Raw genomic sequence first — 21,058 nt, forward strand, 5'->3', positions numbered from 1 at the left:
CAATAGTTTATAAACAGCTACATCACATGACGAGTACTAAAAAGTGTTAATGAGATTAATATTCAACATAGTAACCTACAACCAACATAGCACGAACCCGTTAAAATCGTGCGAGACCGTTTTCAACCTGCCGTGACCCGGATTCGAACCGGGGTTGCTGCGGCCACAACGCAGAGTACTAACCACTATACGATCACGGCGTGCCGATTACCGTTCCAATAGTTCATAAACAGCTACATCACATGACGAGTACAAGTAATGAGATTAATATTCAACATAGTAACCTACAACCAACATAGCACGAACCCATTAAAATCGTGCGAGACCGTTTTCAACCTGCCGTGACCCGGATTCGAACCGGGGTTGCTGCGGCCACAACGCAGAGTACTAACCACTATACGATCACGGCGTGCCGACTGTAGTCCCAATAGTTTATAAACAGCTACATCACATGACGAGTACTAAAAAGTGTTAATGAGATTAATATTCAACATAGTAACCTACAACCAACATAGCACGAACCCGTTAAAATCGTGCGAGACCGTTTTCAACCTGCCGTGACCCGGATTCGAACCGGGGTTGCTGCGGCCACAACGCAGAGTACTAACCACTATACGATCACGGCGTGCCGATTACCGTCCCAATAGTTCATAAACAGCTACATCACATGACGAGTACAATTAATGAGATTAATATTCAACATAGTAACCTACAACCAACATAGCACGAACCCATTAAAATCGTGCGAGACCGTTTTCAACCTGCCGTGACCCGGATTCGAACCGGGGTTGCTGCGGCCACAACGCAGAGTACTAACCACTATACGATCACGGCGTGCCGACTGTAGTCCCAATAGTTTATAAACAGCTACATCACATGACGAGTACTAAAAAGTGTTAATGAGATTAATATTCAACATAGTAACCTACAACCAACATAGCACGAACCCGTTAAAATCGTGCGAGACCGTTTTCAACCTGCCGTGACCCGGATTCGAACCGGGGTTGCTGCGGCCACAACGCAGAGTACTAACCACTATACGATCACGGCGTGCCGACAATTGTCCCAATAGTTTATAAACAGCTACATCACATGACGAGTACTAATATTGTTAATGAGATTAATATTCAACATAGTAACCTACAACCAACATAGCACGAATCCATTAAAATCGTGCCAGGCCGTTTTTAACCTGCCGTGACCCGGATTCGAACCGGGGTTGCTGCGGCCACAACGCAAAGTACTAACCACTATACGATCACGGCTTGCCGACTAAAGTCCCAATAGTTTATAAACAGCTACATCACATGACGAGTACTAAAAAGTGTTAATGAGATTAATATTCAACATAGTAACCTACAACCAACATAGCACGAACCCGTTAAAATCGTGCGAGACCGTTTTCAACCTGCCGTGACCCGGATTCGAACCGGGGTTGCTGCGGCCACAACGCAGAGTACTAACCACTATACGATCACGGCGTGCCGATTACCGTCCCAATAGTTCATAAACAGCTACATCACATGACGAGTACAATTAATGAGATTAATATTCAACATAGTAACCTACAACCAACATAGCACGAACCCATTAAAATCGTGCGAGACCGTTTTCAACCTGCCGTGACCCGGATTCGAACCGGGGTTGCTGCGGCCACAACGCAGAGTACTAACCACTATACGATCACGGCGTGCCGACTGTAGTCCCAATAGTTTATAAACAGCTACATCACATGACGAGTACTAAAAAGTGTTAATGAGATTAATATTCAACATAGTAACCTACAACCAACATAGCACGAACCCGTTAAAATCGTGCGAGACCGTTTTCAACCTGCCGTGACCCGGATTCGAACCGGGGTTGCTGCGGCCACAACGCAGAGTACTAACCACTATACGATCACGGCGTGCCGACAATTGTCCCAATAGTTTATAAACAGCTACATCACATGACGAGTACTAATATTGTTAATGAGATTAATATTCAACATAGTAACCTACAACCAACATAGCACGAATCCATTAAAATCGTGCCAGGCCGTTTTTAACCTGCCGTGACCCGGATTCGAACCGGGGTTGCTGCGGCCACAACGCAAAGTACTAACCACTATACGATCACGGCTTGCCGACTAAAGTCCCAATAGTTTATAAACAGCTACATCACATGACGAGTACTAACATTGTTAATGAGATTAATATTCAACATGGTAACCTACAACCAACATACCACGAATCCATTAAAGTCGTGCGAGACCGTTTTCAACCTGCCGTGACCCGGATTCGAACCGGGGTTGCTGCGGCCACAACGCAGAGTACTAACCACTATACGATCACGGCTTGCCATCTAAAGTCCCAATAGTTTATAAACAGCTACATCACATGACGAGTACTAACATTGTTAATGAGATTAATATTCAACATGGTAACCTACAACCAACATACCACGAATCCATTAAAATCGTGCGAGACTGTTTTCAACCTGCCGTGACCCGGATTCGAACCGGGGTTGCTGCGGCCACAACGCAGGGTACTAACCACTATACGATCACGGCTTGCCGTCTACAGTCCCAATAGTTTATAAACAGCTACATCACATGACGAGTACTAACATTGTTAATGAGATGAATATTCAACATAGTAACCTACAACCAACATAGCACGAATCCATTAAAATCGTGCGAAACCGTTTTCAACCTGCCGTGACCCGGATTCGAACCGGGGTTGCTGCGGCCACAACGCAGAGTACTAACCACTATACGATCAAGGCGTGCCGACCATTGTCCAAATAGTTTATAAACAGCTACCTCATATGACGAGTACTAAAATATTGTTGAGATTAATATTCAACATAGTAACCTACAACCAACATAGCACAAATCCATTAAAAAGTATCCTCACAAATAATCATTGATGTTCTTCATAATTGGCAAGTAACCCCACCGTTGTCACCAGTCCCATATGGTCTAGCGGTTAGGATTCCTGGTTTTCACCCAGGCGGCCCGGGTTCGACTCCCGGTATGGGAACTTCCCTTTTGTTTTCGAACTTAGTTTTTTTTTGGGAGGGACAGACGTTTTTGTCATGACAGCCTCAATATAAACATCTGTGGATTCATCGTTAGATTGTCACCATTTTGATGCTTTTTTTTTTTACATTTACGCAGGGAAAGCACAGGTAAATCAGAACCTGATTTATGTAAACATAATTTGCGAATTTTGTGGCTAATTGTATTATGGGCCAGAAAAGAAAATGTCTTTATGACGTTTTATTGACTTTACGAGGTCAGTGTGCCACTTCCAACATGACTGATCAGAACGAGCACAATCGGGTTTCCGTCGAAACATCACGTGACGTGTCGACATCACATGACCTAATGTCACGTGACGCATTGCGGAAGTTTTATACCCGAGTAGCAATTTCTTGTCTGTTTTATGCTCGAAACATAGTCAGGCGGATTTAAAGACGATTAAACACCCCACCCCCAAAAATATGGACGAATCTGCTCTATTACTAGATGAAATCTTGCTAGCTTTAATGGACCAGTTGGAGTTACTGGAGGAAAAGCGAGGTCGTCTTAACTCCCTCATCGAGCAGGTCGTGACAAAAAGACATCTCAGTATTTATATTATTGTGAAACTCTGTCAAGCTATCATGTGTTTGAATATGTCCGATTCAATCTTCTAAGTCTCCTTTTTTTATGTTAGCTTCCCATTTTGTGCTCCCTGCAGGGATGGTTTTTCATTTCCAAGGCGAGATATTCAATGGGAAACAAACAAGTGTCTGCTCTTCAGTATGCAAGTGAGATAAAGCCACTGGTTGCTGTTCATGTAAGGTGAGAAATCATAAAATGATCATGAATTATAACTTCCCTTAACACAACGACTTTATGTGTGAATGCAGACAACTTGGTGATGACAATGTCGAGTTCTGCACAGATTCACCAAAGCACGATAATAACGAGTGTTGTAACACTGTTGAAGACATTGGTCCGAAAGAGGAAGGTAAAACTTTGGACCATTTGAAAATTCATGTCATAGGAAACCACCTTCAAAATATATTATGATTATTTTGGATGTGCTTTCTGCCCTCACAGGTGTCCGAAGAAGAATCAAACCTACAGAAACAAGCAGTGAAAAGAAGACAGTTGAAGAATTGAATAAAAGAAAATCATCAAAAGATCTTCCAGACTCAAAAAGTGAAGCCAATCTTCCGCAAAACCCACTTCAGTGGTTTGGGATTTTGGTGCCGCAATCCCTGAAACAAGCCCAGTTGTCGTTCAAGCAAGGTGATGGACAGACTAAATATTTGTTCAAATCATGAAAAAAATGATGCAAAGTGAGCGAGCTAGATTAAACTGCCGACGACTAATGACGACTTTATCTTCTGTTTTCTTTCCAGTCATCGAACTGTCTGCTGAGATTGCAACTCTCCAGGTGCAAATTTTAAACACCAGAAGGGAGCTAAAGCGATGTTTTCAGGAGAAAGTGGAGAAAAAGAGAAAAAAAGAGCACATAATTGCATGTTGAAAATGAATTTGAGGTCATTCCATTTCTTTGTTGTAGATTGTCTTCATTGTAAATGTGTTGTTGTTGTTGATTGTGCTTAATAAAATCGACGAGTCACACTACTCGCTACCTGTCGGGTTACTGAGTGCAGACATGTTGATGCCCCCAAAAGGAACCTCAATCTCAACCTCAATGCTGATGGCCCACCCTCTGCACGCTCCTAGTTGGAACCCCTACTTTGAAACCAGAACCCTTATTTGAAACCATACTTGTAAACCCTAAATATATTTTGAAGACCTAACCCAAGTTTGATACCCAAACTGTAATTTGAATCCCTGACGCTAAATCAAAACCCTACTTTGAGAACCTAACCCAACCCAAATGTAAAATGATATTTAGCAACCCAGCTCTAGTTTAAAACCTTAATCCATTTCCTTTAAATCCTGACCTGAGTTTAAAGATCTACTTTGAAGCCCTAACCCTAATCCAAAAACCTCACTTTGAAACCAAGCCCCTATTTTAAAACCCTATTTACAAACACAAAAACCATGGTGGTACATTATTTTTACTTTTTGAGGTGTTACTTTTTGTAAAGGTTTGAGAAACACTTGTTTTGCTTTTACACTCGTTCACAATCGCATATTTATGATCTTATGTAGAAATCGAAGAACTTCTCATTAACAATGAGTACAAAGACGAGTCCGTCCAACTCGTACCCAACGCCCGTGCCATCCATTCATCCATCCATCCATCCATCCATCCATCCATCCATCCATCCATCCATCCATCCATCCATCCATCCATCCATCCATTCAGCACCCGGAAATGAAACCGCCTGCGTGTACTTCCTGGTCCGAACTGACGCACACGCGCACATTCACTCACTCATCTCCTCTTGCGTCCGAACGACGGATGTTGTTTTTCCTGCATCCGCAATCGCTCGTGTTTGCTTTCCGGCCGTGGAAACGCAAGTTGGCTTATTATTTTGTGCATCCTCCTTCTTTTTTCTCTCTTTCTTTGGAATTTTCTTGACCGCTGGCCGGGAAGTAAACACGCCGACCTGTGCCCATGAAAGCCAGCGAGGGACCGCTACGTCACTCTCATCATCATCATCATCATCATTATCATCATCGTCATCGCCACCACCACCACCACCATCATCATCATTGTCCCTGGTCGTGATTTCCGATTGGATGCAGACGAGAGAGATTGTTTGCGCCCATGGCGTCCGTTTCGAAGGTGTCTATTTTGGATTACTTTAATATTGTGTTCGAAGGCGAGAATGGAAAAATCGAATCCAACTGCAAAGCGTGTGGCACCAGAATTCAAGCGAAGCGCAGTGTCACGTCCAACTTCGTCACGCATCTTAAGGTAATTCCCCTCAAAAACGCCAAGGGAATTCATAATGTGGGTCATTCCAGAATTGGAGTACATTTTCTGCACCACTCTCAGGGGCGTAGCCATTATTTTACAACAAGACGATGAATTGTTAGGTTAAGACAACTTTTATGAGCTAAATCATCATTCACTCTCATTTAGCTGCAGCTATCCGGCGATTTATTCATGATGTTTTAATCCGATAATAAGATGGTAATGTCTAATAACCCCAAATGAAAAAGAAAGTCAATTTAAAATCATTTCCCCCATAGTTTTATTTTAACAGTCTTCGATTTCAGCCTCTCAAATGTGAATACTTTATGATTTAATCAGTCCTCCTTGGATTTAGAAAAAAAAAAATTTTTAACCTTCAGCTGAGAGTGGCAATAAATAGCTTGATTTTTCTTTTCTTTTCGAGAATAGATCATTCGATCTGCACTCGCATGTCTAAACAAACAAACGAAATGATCAATATGATCGACACCTCGTGTCTCTAAAAACTCCCGCGTCAAGTCATATTTAAGATGAATAAAATGTCCCGCATTCAAAGTTGATGATTGATCTTATCTGTATTTCTATTAAAAAAAAAAACAAGTTCTGTTTTTCTAATTGATATTGCCCTCCAATTTTGGACTGGCCCATGTGTGGTCGTGCGGTCAATTCATTAACAGTCGTGACTCCCATTCAGCGCAAGCACCAGGCCATGTATGATGACTTTGTCAAAAGGAAGGACATGAAGAGAGAAGGCTTCCCCTCTGCACCTATGCATACTTTGATGGCCAATGGAGGGAATGCCCGCTACACTTTCCCTGCGGGGGCGGGAATGGGAGGAGGTGCTGGAGGGATGGGCGCCTTGGAGGGAGGAGGAGGAGGAGTGAGCAAGTTTGACAAGCACGATCCACGTCAGGTGGGTGTCTAAAAAGTCTGCAATTCAAAAAGTTCATCGAATCAAAATCAACCCGTTCACTGCCATTGACGGCGATAGACGTCAAAGATTTATTTGCACGGAGCTGGCAATGAAAGATTTAAAATGTCAGAGGCCAGGTTCTCACGGAAGCCCGGGAAAATCCCTGACCCATTTCTCCTAATCCCAACCGCAGGTTTTGATAAGTGAGGCCATTGCGAAGATGATCGTTCGCGATCTGCAGCCAGTTTCAATGGTGGAGAACTGTGGCTTCAGGGTACTTCTTCAGCTCCTGGAGCCACGCTACACTCCGGACCCCCAGTACTACATCCAAAACCAGCTCCTCCCAGCTTACACCTACCAGGCTCAGGTCACTATTCGTCAGGCGTTAGCTTCGGCGCACGCCCTCAGCCTCAGCCTGGATGTCTGGAGGGCCTCGTCCGCATCTTCGCTAGGGTAAGGATTGTAAATAAACAATGCTAGCACGCTAGCATTATTGTTTTTTTTATACAATACTTATTCGCTAACCTCTCTTTCTGTAGTTACCTCGGTGTCACCTGCCATTTTCTGTCATTGGAGTGGCAGATGCGCTCGGCTCTCCTGGCGTGCCTTCCCCTCACCGGGAATCGAATTCTTTCCGATTTTGAAGACGTTTGTCACTCTCACGGCGTGTCCGGAAGAGCCTTCCGTGTCGTGTCGGACCCGATTCTGGCCACGACGACTGTAAAGCCACGCTGTCTACCCGGTTTCTGCCAAGAGGAGGAGGAGGAGGATGTCGAAAGGTGCACCGACGAGGAGGGAGGCATTAGGAAAGGACACGGGGGAGAGGAAGCGTGGGAGGACTCGTGGGAGCGAGATGTTGGTGTTCGCCGTGTGGACTGCTTCTCTCGCTCTCTTAGCCATTGTGTCAGAGAGGGCTTGCGTTCTTGTACGCAACTGGCTTCTGCGCTAGCCAAAGCTGGCCACTTCTACAGATACATTACAACAGTGGTTCCACCGGAGAAACTAAGTCAGGTGCTTGATGGACCTGGCTTGATGATCGGAGCCCTGGGAATGGCTTCGGCACCGATTCAAGACTGGGCTATCCAGCTTAAGGTAAACATGATTTCACAAATTGCTCTCACAGTCATCCGGATTGAAACGGTATTTCAAAGTCTTAAGGCTAATTGTTTTGTTTTCTATGAGGGACTCGTGGAATACCAGCTACAGCTCACAAAAATTGTACATGCCATGTTTACGTTGTCACATGATCCCAGTATTCCAAAGAAATGAAAATGGCCAATCACCGATGAGCTGTTTTTTTAGAACAAGTCAACAAGTCATGTCATCATTGGCACCAAGCTGGTGACCCGCTGCAGAAAGTCTTGTTCAGCTCCTGAACACTTTGTTTCTTCTATTACTAAACAGTAAAACTGTACAAATTATCACGAGGTAGATGGAGTCAAAAGTAATGATGGGCAAATGAAGCTTCAAGATGATTCATGAACCCGTTGTTGTGTTTACTCAGACCTCTAGATGGCACTCTCTGTTCACCGACTAGCCATTTCTTAAAACCCTCACTTTAAACCAACATTGCCATCTAGAGGAGCCAAAGAATACAACAACCAGTTCACGAAGCTTCGTTTTCCCATCATGAGGCAAAAGGTGTATCAAGACGTTTCTCACGGCGTATCTGTTTCGGGATACAGATGCTTCGCCGGCTTCTGGACTCCGTGGAGGTCTTGGAGGAAATGAGCGGACCTGGGGAAATGGTGCTAGGTGTTTCGGAGACGGCGTTGCTGAGGGAGCTCACTGACACTTTGGAGCCCTTCATGGAAGCCTGGGACATGGTTTGCGGGGAACGACAGACGGACACGCAGACCGACTTGCAGACAGACAGACACGTGTCCATTAGTCTTGCGCTCCCGTGCGTACTGGGCTTACGCAAGCATCTTTCGGAGACGTCGACCCCTCATTGCCCTGCTCTCCTGGCCAGCCTGAGTCAGGCAACTGAGCGCCGCCTGGCTCCGATCCTGGAGGACCCCCTCTACATCACCGCCACCACTCTCGACCCTCAATTCAAGCTCACGTGGAGCAGTGACCCCGAGTGGCACGGACAAGTTCTTCTCAAAGAATTATCCAAATATTCCGCAGACTCTAACACGGAACGACTCCCTCATTCCCACACGTCTCCGACCCCGACACCGTCGCCCGTGTCGTCGCTGACTCGTCCCTGCAAGTTGTTCTCTTTCATCAAACAGAGACCCACCACGCAAGCCAAGAGCCTTGAACAGGAGCTAGCCATCTACTTGCGAGAGGAACCCACGGATGAAGAGACTTTGCATTACTGGAGACGTAAAGCTATTGACTTCCCGCTCCTTGCCCAGGTGGCCAAGAGGGCGGTGACCATACCTGCTTGCGGCACGGCGGTAGAAAGCATCTTTAGCAAGGCCGAGCGTTGTCTGAGGCCCGAGAGAGGGCGACCCTTACCAAAGAATCTGGAGACACTTATCTACCTCAAAGCCAATTATAGATTATTGTGGACATAGTCTAGTTGTTTGCTGCCTTATACTAAATATCGCAGCACGTATTAAAGAATAAAGGGAACACTATCTTTATCCAACCAGCCAATGAGACAATGAACCCACTAACAAACCAATGATTACATAAAACAAAACAAAAATTGCATAGGACTTCTTGTTGCTGATATCTATATACTAACCCAAAAAGTTAATGTATTGGATTTTTAAAATACTTCTATGACAATGCGTCACCCACTAACATTGACAGTTTCCTTCTGTGTGTGTATGCCTCATCACTAGCACTTGATAAATGACCTTTACTTATTGTAAAATTGTCAACAATGTGTAGGTATTATATTATTATACACTGACCTTCTGATTGAGTTCCCGTTCTGACTACATTTTGCTCAAATATTATAGTTTTGAATATGTAAGGTGCCATTGGTACTTTGGTGTAAGACTTTGGGTTTGTGTCTGTCTTTTCAGTTTCCAGGACGTAAGATGTCATTGGTTCAATTGGATCTAGAGTTGACGCTGTTATTGGGCCTACCTTAGATCCTCGTAAGGTGTTTTAGAGGCTAAGGTGTCATTGGGTGTAAGGTTCAAGATGCTGTAGGCACTTCGGTTCATGGTGTCATGCATCGCGAGGTCTCGTAGGATTCAGGTGTCATTGGTTGTAAGGTTTGTCTTGTTGGTCCTACGATGTCTGTTTTCGGGTTCTATACGAATAATATTGAAATAGTTTCCATCCAGTCTGACTTCTCTGTCGTTTCAAACATGATTCCTAATATCTGTGATGAGTTATCCATGAGCTGCCGTGGATTGTTGATGCAGTTTGAAGCCCTCCACCCCCTCATTGCCTTTCTCTCCGTCTGTCTCTGGCTCTCTCTTTCATCCCTCCATTTTATCCACCCACCAGACTGTGACAGCTCATCCATTTGCATTAGACCAGCTGGCTCCTCTTGGTAATTGCCTCTCAAATGAATTACTTGGCTGAGAGTGAGGCTGCAAGACAGGAGGAAATTGTAATTGAACGCCTTGGCTAGCTCCGCCTCGTGCCAAGTGATTACATCTGCAGTGCAGAGAGCCACGTACGGAACCTGTTCTTCCCCTCCCCCACCCGACGGACCAATTTCATGGATCGAATGTACGCTACTCAGACGCATGCACTGCATGCTCCTTTAGCTATTCAGAGGCCTTCATGTTTGTCTGAACTACTCTATTTAGGTAGCTGGAGGGGGGGGGGGCTTAGGGAGCTTATTACTTAGTTCTGCAGGACAGTACTGTTGCCAAAAACAAAAGTTATGGTTCCGCATTGAGACAGCCTTGGTAACCCTGTACACACTCACGGATAAACAGAGCAGTTATGTTATTAATAACCCGCCTGTTGCTGACTGCTGACACTTAGGAGAGGTCGGGGCATCTTTTGTGTCAGGGATTGCACACACAAACACACAAGACAAGACATGTTGTCCATGTCAACAAAAAAATGTTGTGATTCTTGGTCGTCATTTACGGGAGCTGAAAATGGGAGGAAATGTTGAGAAGTGATAAGCGTCCGATGTAATATTCGTCCAGTCATCCAGAAGAGAAGAGTGTATCGGTTTTAGTTCATCCCAAAGATGTTCGGTGGAATTGGTCGAAATGGTTTTGTACATCAAAGTCATCCAATTATAGCTTTAAATAGTGATGGGGAAAATGAAGCTTCATGAACCAGTTGTTGTATTCTTTCTCTCCTCTAGATGGCAATGTTGGTTTAAAGTGAGGGTTTGAAGAAATGGCAAGTCGGTGGGCTTTCAGCTTTCAGAGTGCCATCTAGAGGTCGAAGTAAACACAACGACGGGTTCATGAATCATCTTGAAGCTTCATTTGCTCATCATTAGCTTTAAGCCACTAGCGTCGATGTCTGGTCCCCGAAGTATCCTGCATGTTTTCGATATCTCCCCCCCACTAACACACCAGATTCAAATGAAATCATTCACTGCCATTGACGAGAATAGACGTCAAACATAACTTTGTACTGGGCTGGCAGTGAATGAATTGACAGGCTCCTACTCAGTTTGCTGATAAGATGATCAACTGAATCAAATGTGTTGGAAGAGGGAAACACCTAAAACAAGCAGATGTCCAAAATGTCTTCTTCTAAGGCAACAGTGTTTACAGTGAGGCCACTCCTACCTTTGCCACTGTCTCGTTATCGCTGGCCCTTCTAGCGTCCAGGGCCTGGATGGGGGCCGAGAGGGGGGGGAGTGGGTTCACGGAGCCTGCCCTGTAGCCAGACGTGCACATGATATGCTTGGGATCACAATAGCTTCTATTTTGGTTGATGCACTCGGGTTATCACTCCACTTGCACCCGCTCTCGCTCCACCTCTTCGTCGCACACTCTCACTTGCTCCTGACTACAAAATCATGTCCGACAGAAACAGCCGGCCTAGTGTTAAGCGAAAGGAGAAGAAGGCGGAAAACAAAGGCAATGACGAGGAGAAAGAAAAGGCCAAATGCGCCAAAAAGGAGGACAAAGTCACTAAAAAGCCCGAGACGACTCCTGAGCCGTGTGCGGTGAATGAGGAGAAGAGCAACGGGGAAGCTGCCGGGGCAGCAGGAGTGCAAGTGAAGAAAAATGATGGGAATGGAGATTTTGAGCCCATTGAACTGCCACCGTTTGAGATCGTCTCAGGGTGGGCAAGATGCATTTGTTCTCTTTCTGCATGCATATACTTTTATTGGATGTTTTAAAAGTAGTTGCCAGAAGACTGAGTCATGCATCTATTTGTGTACTGTACTTTATTTGCCTGGTCATAGACTTATTGCAGAGACGGCTTACAGTAAATGATCTGGTTGACATATTCACTGTAAGTGGTGGTGAAGTTCAATTATGTGGTAGAAGATTGAGGTACCTGATTTAGACCTTTAAGACAATTTTACTTTTACTCTCTACATTTTTATATATATATATATATATATATATATATATATATATATATATATATATATATATATATATATATATATATATATATATATATATATATATAAATTTGGCTGAACACAAATTGTATTTTTTCCTATTTTTTTAAATTATTATTTTTTTACCTAAATTCACAATTTGTGTTCCTTTGTTCAAAACATGAGGAGAGTGATGGAAACAGGTGGTTTTGATACAGTAATAGTCGAGCCAATCATGCTAGCTAGCGATTACGTTGTCTAGTGCCAGCCTAAAAACCATAAGCTTCATGCGTTCATAAATTCGTCATGTAATCTTTAAAAACACATGCAAGTATGGTGTAAATTCCCCCAGTTATCATTTGGCTAATTTACCATTTTTTACTCAATCTAAAATGTTATCAAAACAATGGGAACAGTTGTTTTGATAGCATAAACCTTGAGCCAACGCTAGCTAGCTCGAAAACTCAGTACAAGCATAATGAAAATCAGGACTATTTTTGATGCTGAGAAATTTCTTTTTATTGTACCAATTAAGTTGACAAAATCATGGGTAAGGCTATTGCGAAATAATGTTAATTCAGTTGTGTTGAAATCGTTTAAGCTCTGCATTTCTCAAGTCTTTAGCCTACTAGCCTAATTTTACTTCTACTGAAGCAATCCTAATGCAGTTGAATTAGTACTTCTCATTTTAAGAAGTCTATTATTTAACACAAGTGTGACTACATACGCCAACTTTATACTTTATGTACCAAACCCCCAATTTTATCAAACGACCTTTTATGCTCCCAAAACTTGCAATGTGATCATCAACTTAAAGATGTGTTTTTACTTCCTACCAGAGAGCAGATGAGTCCATTTTACTTCAAGTTTCAGTTCAGGAATGTGGAATACTCATCAGGAAGAAACAAGACCCTGCTGTGCTACAGAGTGGACACACCAGGAGGCAGCACGGAGCCTTTGAAAGGTTATATGGAGGATGAACATGCCACAGCTCACGCCGAAGAGGCTTTCTTTCAACAAGTAATATGCTCCCTCCTCAGCTGTTCATTTCCATAGCGGCAGCTTTGGCGTGATTCTGGGCCGGTTCCCAAAGTTACATCAGTTCTTTAAGTTTTGATGGTCACCCACACTGGTGCCCAAATTGCCCTCAAAGCTTCCTGGATAAAGTTTTACATACTTTCATATGGATGGATTTTTGTGTTAGCCCTTCTATTTATTATGTCAGAAAGACATTGCTGAATAAGCATTAAATAATAGTAATAAAAATTTCTCGACTTCCTTCATAAGAATCTAATATGGTTTACACTGCGAATTAAACCGGAACTGAAGCTGTTTGAATGTAGAAGTGACGCTCAAACTCTTTTTTTCTTTTTTTTCCCCCAGGTGGTCCCTGACAATGACCCCTCTAAAGAATGTGACGTCACATGGTACGTGACATCGAGTCCCTGCGCGGCCTGCGCTGTCAAGATTGCCAACATCCTCCGACAACGCAAGAAGCTCCGCCTGTGTCTTTTCTGCTCTCGTCTATTTGAGTTTGAAGATCCCGAGATAGTGGAGGGGCTCAAGGCCCTGGTGAATGCTGGCTGCAAGCTGAGGATGATGAAACCCACAGACTTTCAGCTTGTTTGGGAGACCTACGTGGAGAAGGAGGACCAGAGCTTTACTCCCTGGGAAGATTGTATGGAGAACTACGAATACTATGTGGAGAAACTGGCTGATATCCTCAAGTAGATGTTAGCCAGCTAATCGGTTTACATTGTTTGAAGTCTTTCAATTCCAACACAAAAAAAGTTTCTTTCAAGTGTAGACAGAATATATTTTTTCCCAATTTCAGGGGGTAAGACACACTTTGTGTATGATTATGATTTTATTCTTCACGTCTTCACAACAGACAGACGGCGTGTCACGTATACATTAAAGATACAGCTCTGGTCTTTAAACTTTATCCGAACTGTCTAATCTGGTGTTTGTGCATACATAGACAGCGGTCAGTTAATGACATACAGTAGAGCTTTGGTGTCAAACCAAAGGCCCGGGGGCCCAGATACGGCCCGTCACATCATTTTCTTTGGCCCGCGAAGACAAATTGTGCATTGACCTCATGTGTCAATACGAAAATGACAAATAGTCTTCACTTTTAAAAACTACAGCTATTGCAAGCAATTTTTTTTATGACCATGCAGTAGAGGAAACTGACAATGTTCCAAAACATTTTAATTGAATCCTACACTTTCAAGCAACTGATATTATTATTCCCACCAGCTAAATATCTTCATCCAACTTTTTCTTTGCATCCGATTTGAATGAGCAATACTGACATCTTTGGCGGCTCAGCGTTGAAAGGAAACCAGAGCACCTTCCTCTGCTGAAGGTGCTTCACTGCTCTCTGTTGCTACAACTATAGACATAAAGAGACAGAAAAAGTATGTGGAGACAGCTCAGCTCTATTATTAATGGTAAAACACCACAACCACCTCACCTAGGTCATCCTGAGAGGTCACATCTGTTGTCTCTTCACTAGAAATAATCTCCACTCCATCTGCAAGTCAAATATGAGAAAAACAAAAAACAAAAATGAGGAACGAGCTTAGTAACACAACATTCATCTGCCCTTTTGTACCTTTTGCTGGAACCTTTACTTCTGCATCTGTGATGTAATCAACCAGTGGACAAGGAGTATCTGCAGGCAAGATAGAGGAACTTACACACCCGCGCCAACGCCTAGATTGAGGCAAGCCCTGCATGTGTTTTTTTTTTCAAAATGCTCTCAAATAAGTCATCGAGTTTGAGGAAATTGGCCTGTTTCGCCATACCGTCACGATTCTTAAGCTGAGCCATGGTGAGGAAGAGCTCGCCCTCCTCTGGCCCGTTGTCATCGTCTTCTGCGCATTTAGAAAAAAACACACGGTTAGCGTGCCGCCGCACAGTTCGAGAACCCCCTGCTGAAAATATCCACCATACTTTTTTTCCTGGTGACTCTGAGACCAATGCAGCAGAGGAAAACAACAACGATACCGAAGGCCATACAGCCGGAGATGGAAAGAAGCACCCGTCTCTTTAACACTAGAGGTAAATGAAAGCCACCGATGAAAACAAATAAGATGGAAGCAAACATCCACGTGGAAATCCAAACGTACATAAATTCTTGGTTGCCAGAGATTCGCTGTCTTTGGAGTAAGAAGGTTGGCCGTTGCGAACGCCCCGGCAAACGTATTGGCTCTGTTGGGGGTCATTCCGGGGTGTCACTGTGTATCTGTCAGACGACGCGTTTGTGATCCGATGCCCTTCGATAAACCTGTTTGATGGACAAAACCAAAACTCTTTTGCTTATTTTTCTCCAATTTTTAAAAAAAATCAGGCTTTGTATCAACAGCACGAATCAAAGTGGCTTACCATGCGTAGTTCCACGTGTTTTCATTATCTTTCACCTCACACTTAAGCACAAGACTGTCAGTGGAAAAGACTTCAGACCATCCGGTTACGACAATTATGTTTGCGGATGGTCGTTCTGGAGAAAACAAAATATACATTTACCGATAAAACACATATTGCAGGTGACTGTTCCAAGTGAGGTCTTTACACATACCTTTAATTTGTAGCCTCAAAACCCGACTTTGTTCCGTTTTGAAGATACGAGGACTTTTCCCTCGGATTGCTTCACATTTATACGATCCAGAGTTTGCTTTGACCACAGAATGGATTGTGTAATTGTTTCCAGAGACACGAAGTCGAGTGTCGTCTTGGTACCACACATACTCCCAACCAGAGGATTGGTTGATGTGACAGATGTACGACACAAAATCTCCAGTGTGCATGACCATAAAGTCTGGGTCTTGGCGCATTTTGACGACGGGCTTCTTGTCTAATGGGAAAGGAAAAAAAAAATTGAAATTCTATCAATCAACTTCACTGAAACTGCACTGATTTGAAATAATTTGGACATCTGTGCGCAACTTAAAGGGACATATGTATGTTAAGATGTTCAAGAAAGAAGACTCACCATAAACCCGGAGGGTCATTCCAGATGTCCAAGCGCTGCTAACAGACCTGCCCTTGAGTTTTCCCAAGCAGCTGTATTGTCCATGGTGAGAAGCCGAAGCAGAGCTGATGAACAGGATAGCTCCATCCGGTCCGAAAGACACGGCGTCACCACTGGGGATTGTCCGATTGTCTCGTCGCCACATATACGTCCAGTCGGAACTGTGGGCCATAGCGCAGCTCAAGGTCACGCTTTCGCTGGGGAACACATCTGCCCATTGAGTGCTTGGCGTCAAAGATGGAAGAGGAATTTCTGAAAAGACACACATAAGCGTACAATCAGACATATCCATCCATCCGTCTATCTATGTTTGCAGATGGATCCATCCATTCATCCGTCCGTCCGTCCATCTGTCCGTCCCTTCATCCATCCATCTTCCATCTATCCACCCGTCCATCCACCCATTGCATCAATCCATCCATCCATCCATCCATCCATCCATCCATCCATCCATCCATCCATCCATTCATTTATCCGTCCGTCCGTCTGTCCATCTGTTCATCCGTTCATCCATCCATCTTCCATCTATCCACCCATCCATCCACCCATTACATCTATCCATCTGTCCGTCCATCCGTCCAGCCGTTGTCCATCCATCCGTCCTACCGTCCATCCGTCCATCCATCCATCCATCCCTCCATCCATCCATCCATCCATCCATCCATCCATCCATCCATCCATCCATCCATCCATCCATCCATCCATCCATCCATCCATCCATCCATCCATCCATTCATGATCTATTGGAAAGTGAGAATCTAAAATGCAGAGGAAAAGATGACCGAGTAGAAAAACGAAACGCGTCCCCGCCACCTGGCCCATTTTAATATTCATCACTCAATGTATTCATTTCCACCCCCTTCCTGCACACAACCACATCCTGTTTCAATAGCATAAAGACAGCTTTACACGGTAAACGTTCCACTCACCAACTTCCTGTGGTTTGAAAAGTGCTAAAATGTTTCAACTTAACAAATGACGTTTTTCCATTGATTGAACTCAACCCACCGAGAACAACCAGAGCCATCCTATCACTGATGTCTGTAGATGTTTGTCTGCCTCTGGTGCCCTTGCACCAGTAGGTCCCCCCATCCTGAGGCTTGAGGTGTAATCTGAGGGTTTTGTCCGTGTCCATGAGCTCCTTCTCATCTTTGAACCAGTGGTACACCCAGTCTGACCCCATATGAAGTGTGCAAGTGAAGGTGATGTTTTCTCCAACGTACATCGGGTTTAAACCAGAGTCCTCGGTCAGTGAAGGCTTCGGAATATTTTCTAAAACAAGCACAAGTCATTAGTAGACACCAGTAATTCCCAAATATATTCAATTTTACGGAACTCATTCGCTACCATTGACGGCTATAAACGTCAAGAATCCATTTCAGTTAATTGATACAAAAATATAATTTTCAAAACATAGAAATGCTCTTGGACTAGTTAGTAGGAGGTCTGTTTAACCTGTTGTTATTATTTTATACATTGGTTGGGAAAAAGTGAGCTACAGCATTCAAGAAACATTCTGAGCCACTCCCAAAAAAACGTGCACAAGAGAAGCATGAAAACATCTTTTACCATAAACTGTAACATCTATGCCCATGCTCAAAGCAGAGCTGACACTTCTGGACTCCAATTGACCTTTGCAGGCATATCTTCCCTTGTGGTCTCGAGAAGCAGCGGTGATGTTAAGATGCGACCCCGTTAAGCTCAGAACCAGTGTTGGGTCTTTCTGAACCATCTCTCCATTTCTGTACCAAGTGAATGTCCAGTTAGGACTGCCCAAGTCACAAACCAGCGACACACTTTCCTTATGGAACACGTCTGACCAGGAACTCCATAGCTGCATGGTTGGAGTGGGTGGTTCTGAAGTTAGATAAGTAGTGGTCAGAACCAAAGTAGAACCAGATGTTTTGAAGAAGTCATGCTTACCAGACACCTGCAGCGTTGATGTCTCACTCTGCTCTGTGTAGAAAGGACTTTGCCCTCTCTTAGCTTTGCAGTGGTATCGTCCACTGTCGGACAGCGCTAAAGAAACGATTTTATGGCTGTCCGTAAAAGATCCTTGGATTTGCGTGTCATTGTGATACCACACGTAGTCCCATCCAATGGACGTTTTCATTCCACACTGGAAGGTGACAGATTCTCCGGGAAACATTTGCTGCAACTTTGGCTTGAGCACCAACGTTGGCTTCGGCTTGTTTGCTAATAAAACAAATTCAAATGAATTTCAACAGAGAGTATTGGAAAATCTGAAACTTACCATAAACTTTCAATTCAACTGTGTTACTGTTGGTGGATTGGCCTTTGACTTTGTGATGAACTTTACAAGAGTACATTCCAGAATACGACTGAGACGCCGCAGTTATTGTTAGCGTCGCTCGGTTGGAAGAAACGTTTGGGTCGGTATCATCCAAGAGCTCCCCGTTTCTGTACCAACTGAAGGTCCAGTCCGAGCTGTCGTTGACCCTGCATTCAAACTCGGCTTTCTCAAAGGGGAAGACGTCCCACCAGGGGGACTGCAGGTGCAGTGATGGAACTGGAGGTTCTGGAAATGTCCCAAAAAAAAAATGTGCAGTTGACATTGTCGTGATCAAATGAGTTTAAGGACCCTCGCTTTTTTTTTGGGCCTGCCGTTGATTGACACTAGTTTGACTAAATTTGTCAGAAGAAGACTGCGACCAGGAAGTAGTAATAAAATGAACTTGTTACTTTGGATGAAATGAGATTTGTGTACTGTCAACACTATTTTGTATTTTTAATTGTGTATCTCTATCATCTGCATTGACCATTGTATAAGTGCTCACCATAAACAGTCTGTGTCTCAGTTGTCACTTCACTGGTTGGGGAAGTGTCGCTGAACACGGAGGGGGTCGCTGGAGGGGAGAAGATGCCATCAGTTTGAATTTTCTGCTCTTCTAATGTTTTTCAATGTTTTTTCGGAGTAGAAATGGAAATGTTACGCCTTTCCTCACCATTTATCGTGTGGATCTCAATTGCCGGTCCACTAGTTGGGACATAGTCCTTCCATATGGAAGTGACTGGTAGTTGGGAGATGACAACATAGTTAATCTTTTTCCATTTTAAACACATTGTGACAAAAACAAAACAAAAAAAAAAACAAAAGCAGGACATAAGAAAACAGCAAAAAGACCTCATTAAAAATTGCCTCAGGAAGTGTCGCTGGCACGAGAACAAGCTACTTCATGTTTCTTCTGTAGGACTTCCTCAACATTGTTTTCATTTGGTTCTGTTTTACCTCGAATCAGAAACATCAACCGTGCACGAATATAAAGCTTATTTGCTAGACACATGAATAAATAAATAAATAAATAAATAAATAAATAAATAAATAAATAAATAAATAAATAAATAAATAAATCAACATAACAAATGTATGCCTGAAGCACGTATTTGAAAAACTTTCTTACCATCCTCATCAGCCAGCGCCACACGGAGAGCAGTAATATCTGTCAAAACAAAAGGATATAAAGGCTCTCGACCAAATTTCTTTATGTACGGATGCACTCAGACTTACAGATGACACCAAAGACCTGGATGAGCCCCATTTTCCATTGAGTCGCACATGCACCCAAGTGATGCAGTCGCTCAGTGTTCAGCAAAGCTCAACAAAGGAAACCCACTGAACGGGCGTGTGAGCAGCGGCTTTCCTCTATTGACCACATCTGCTTTTTCATGCTGTTCTTCAGGAAATGACTTAGTCAAGCATGTTCAGTCTGAATTGCCGAGAACATGATCTATAAAACAAAAAATATTTTATGATTGTCATTTTAATTGGAGCTTTAAAAAATAGCTGAATACATACTTGCTGTAGTTTTGATATTCTGCCATTGAAAATAATTAGTACTTTACAATACATGTAAAAATCCACATAGAATATCCAAAAATATATTATTAATTTCACATACTCTTTGCAAAATCAAATCCATTTTATTGATTGGCATACTACAGTATAACAAACTGCGAGTGACAGAATAATTTTTGGACATTCAGCCTGAAACGTGACAAACTAGATGATCATGCAACATTGAGACGTGGGATTTTTGTGGTGTGGGTTGAGGACTGTTTCTTCATTATGTACACAATGCCACTGCATCATCTTTTCCTCTCACTTTGCCCAGAACCCTGGACAAATACAAAAAGCGAATGGGGAATTTCTAATACAGAACTTAAAATATCAAAACACACAAAAACATGATAATAAAAAAATAGACCAAGAGAAGACAAGGTTAGAAGGTGTCATGTCTATGAATTGCGAAAGCGTGTACTGAATGGGAGGTGAGGTAGTACCCCAAACGATCCAGCAGATGGTGCTGTACTTGAAAATAGAAAATGAACGTAACGTTCACACATCCATCCACTTTCATTGTTCCCGATTAGTGTCGCAGAGAACTGCGGTAGTGATGTGCATTCCAGTTCTTTGAAGTGAATTGTATCTTTGGAATCAGTTCTCTCAAAAGATTCGTTCAAACGAATCGTTCAACAAATCGTCCTCCCCCCCACACCCACACGCGCTGATCTTTCAATCAATCAAATAATAAAAAAATCATGGTCAAAGCTTCACGGAAAGTGAAAAGTGGCTCATCCCCATTTTTTGATTGGATGTTTGATCTGTGACGTCACTCAGACACTCTATTAGGTACACCGACATTTTCAGGTGTACCTAATCACAGGCCACTTCATTAGGGAAAAAGCACAAGTGAAAGTGAATAGTGCCACACCCGCCCTCACCCCCACTTTCTGATTGGCTGTTTGATTTGTGACGTCAGTCGGAC

General features: G+C 43.3%; 4 protein-coding genes and 13 non-coding genes across 17 annotated transcripts; 4 read left to right on the forward strand and 13 right to left on the reverse strand.

The window, feature by feature from the left end:
* Positions 1 to 128: 128 nt before the first annotated feature.
* Positions 129 to 200, reverse strand: trnah-gug (transfer RNA histidin (anticodon GUG)). The gene has a single exon. It is a non-coding gene; the product is annotated as a tRNA-His (tRNA).
* Positions 201 to 337: 137 nt separating this feature from the next.
* On the reverse strand, positions 338 to 409 carry trnah-gug (transfer RNA histidin (anticodon GUG)). Its single transcript has one exon. It is a non-coding gene; the product is annotated as a tRNA-His (tRNA).
* A 144-nt stretch (positions 410 to 553) lies between these two features.
* Positions 554 to 625, reverse strand: trnah-gug (transfer RNA histidin (anticodon GUG)). Its single transcript has one exon. It is a non-coding gene; the product is annotated as a tRNA-His (tRNA).
* Positions 626 to 762: 137 nt separating this feature from the next.
* On the reverse strand, positions 763 to 834 carry trnah-gug (transfer RNA histidin (anticodon GUG)). The gene has a single exon. It is a non-coding gene; the product is annotated as a tRNA-His (tRNA).
* A 144-nt stretch (positions 835 to 978) lies between these two features.
* On the reverse strand, positions 979 to 1,050 carry trnah-gug (transfer RNA histidin (anticodon GUG)). The gene has a single exon. It is a non-coding gene; the product is annotated as a tRNA-His (tRNA).
* A 143-nt stretch (positions 1,051 to 1,193) lies between these two features.
* Positions 1,194 to 1,265, reverse strand: trnah-gug (transfer RNA histidin (anticodon GUG)). The gene has a single exon. It is a non-coding gene; the product is annotated as a tRNA-His (tRNA).
* A 144-nt stretch (positions 1,266 to 1,409) lies between these two features.
* trnah-gug (transfer RNA histidin (anticodon GUG)) lies at positions 1,410 to 1,481 on the reverse strand. The gene has a single exon. It is a non-coding gene; the product is annotated as a tRNA-His (tRNA).
* Positions 1,482 to 1,618: 137 nt separating this feature from the next.
* On the reverse strand, positions 1,619 to 1,690 carry trnah-gug (transfer RNA histidin (anticodon GUG)). Its single transcript has one exon. It is a non-coding gene; the product is annotated as a tRNA-His (tRNA).
* Positions 1,691 to 1,834: 144 nt separating this feature from the next.
* On the reverse strand, positions 1,835 to 1,906 carry trnah-gug (transfer RNA histidin (anticodon GUG)). Its single transcript has one exon. It is a non-coding gene; the product is annotated as a tRNA-His (tRNA).
* A 143-nt stretch (positions 1,907 to 2,049) lies between these two features.
* trnah-gug (transfer RNA histidin (anticodon GUG)) lies at positions 2,050 to 2,121 on the reverse strand. Its single transcript has one exon. It is a non-coding gene; the product is annotated as a tRNA-His (tRNA).
* A 143-nt stretch (positions 2,122 to 2,264) lies between these two features.
* trnah-gug (transfer RNA histidin (anticodon GUG)) lies at positions 2,265 to 2,336 on the reverse strand. Its single transcript has one exon. It is a non-coding gene; the product is annotated as a tRNA-His (tRNA).
* Positions 2,337 to 2,479: 143 nt separating this feature from the next.
* On the reverse strand, positions 2,480 to 2,551 carry trnah-gug (transfer RNA histidin (anticodon GUG)). Its single transcript has one exon. It is a non-coding gene; the product is annotated as a tRNA-His (tRNA).
* Positions 2,552 to 2,951: 400 nt separating this feature from the next.
* Positions 2,952 to 3,023, forward strand: trnae-uuc (transfer RNA glutamic acid (anticodon UUC)). The gene has a single exon. It is a non-coding gene; the product is annotated as a tRNA-Glu (tRNA).
* Positions 3,024 to 3,315: 292 nt separating this feature from the next.
* vma22 (vacuolar ATPase assembly factor VMA22) lies at positions 3,316 to 4,632 on the forward strand. The gene is made up of 5 exons (XM_085917156.1): positions 3,316 to 3,591; positions 3,726 to 3,829; positions 3,898 to 3,998; positions 4,091 to 4,282; positions 4,396 to 4,632. Exons 1-5 carry the CDS (start codon positions 3,487 to 3,489, stop codon positions 4,521 to 4,523), a joined length of 630 nt encoding a protein of 209 aa, XP_085773282.1. The 5' UTR covers positions 3,316 to 3,486; the 3' UTR covers positions 4,524 to 4,632.
* A 785-nt stretch (positions 4,633 to 5,417) lies between these two features.
* On the forward strand, positions 5,418 to 10,130 carry LOC147062928 (zinc finger BED domain-containing protein 4). The gene is made up of 5 exons (XM_085919966.1): positions 5,418 to 5,873; positions 6,568 to 6,786; positions 6,980 to 7,239; positions 7,326 to 7,878; positions 8,472 to 10,130. Exons 1-5 carry the CDS (start codon positions 5,724 to 5,726, stop codon positions 9,309 to 9,311), a joined length of 2,022 nt encoding a protein of 673 aa, XP_085776092.1. The 5' UTR covers positions 5,418 to 5,723; the 3' UTR covers positions 9,312 to 10,130.
* A 1,464-nt stretch (positions 10,131 to 11,594) lies between these two features.
* Positions 11,595 to 14,063, forward strand: apobec2b (apolipoprotein B mRNA editing enzyme, catalytic polypeptide-like 2b). Its single transcript, XM_085919978.1, has 3 exons — positions 11,595 to 11,964; positions 13,072 to 13,252; positions 13,616 to 14,063. The coding sequence occupies exons 1-3, from the start codon at positions 11,696 to 11,698 to the stop codon at positions 13,961 to 13,963; spliced, it is 798 nt and encodes a 265-aa protein (XP_085776104.1). The 5' UTR covers positions 11,595 to 11,695; the 3' UTR covers positions 13,964 to 14,063.
* A 17-nt stretch (positions 14,064 to 14,080) lies between these two features.
* Positions 14,081 to 19,898, reverse strand: LOC147062930 (basement membrane-specific heparan sulfate proteoglycan core protein). The gene is made up of 17 exons (XM_085919953.1): positions 19,801 to 19,898; positions 19,694 to 19,732; positions 19,238 to 19,303; positions 19,070 to 19,138; positions 18,526 to 18,810; positions 18,195 to 18,467; positions 17,841 to 18,128; positions 17,280 to 17,543; positions 16,233 to 16,523; positions 15,819 to 16,094; positions 15,626 to 15,740; positions 15,370 to 15,527; positions 15,194 to 15,295; positions 15,046 to 15,114; positions 14,853 to 14,912; positions 14,712 to 14,771; positions 14,081 to 14,630 (listed from the first exon to the last, which is right to left on the reverse strand). Exons 1-17 carry the CDS (start codon positions 19,829 to 19,831, stop codon positions 14,563 to 14,565), a joined length of 2,514 nt encoding a protein of 837 aa, XP_085776079.1. The 5' UTR covers positions 19,832 to 19,898; the 3' UTR covers positions 14,081 to 14,562.
* Positions 19,899 to 21,058: the final 1,160 nt, after the last annotated feature.

Source organism: Syngnathus leptorhynchus, chromosome 1 (assembly GCF_054491065.1).
Source record: "Syngnathus leptorhynchus isolate UIUO chromosome 1, UIUO_Slep, whole genome shotgun sequence".
NCBI classification, from domain to species: Eukaryota; Metazoa; Chordata; class Actinopteri; order Syngnathiformes; family Syngnathidae; genus Syngnathus; species Syngnathus leptorhynchus.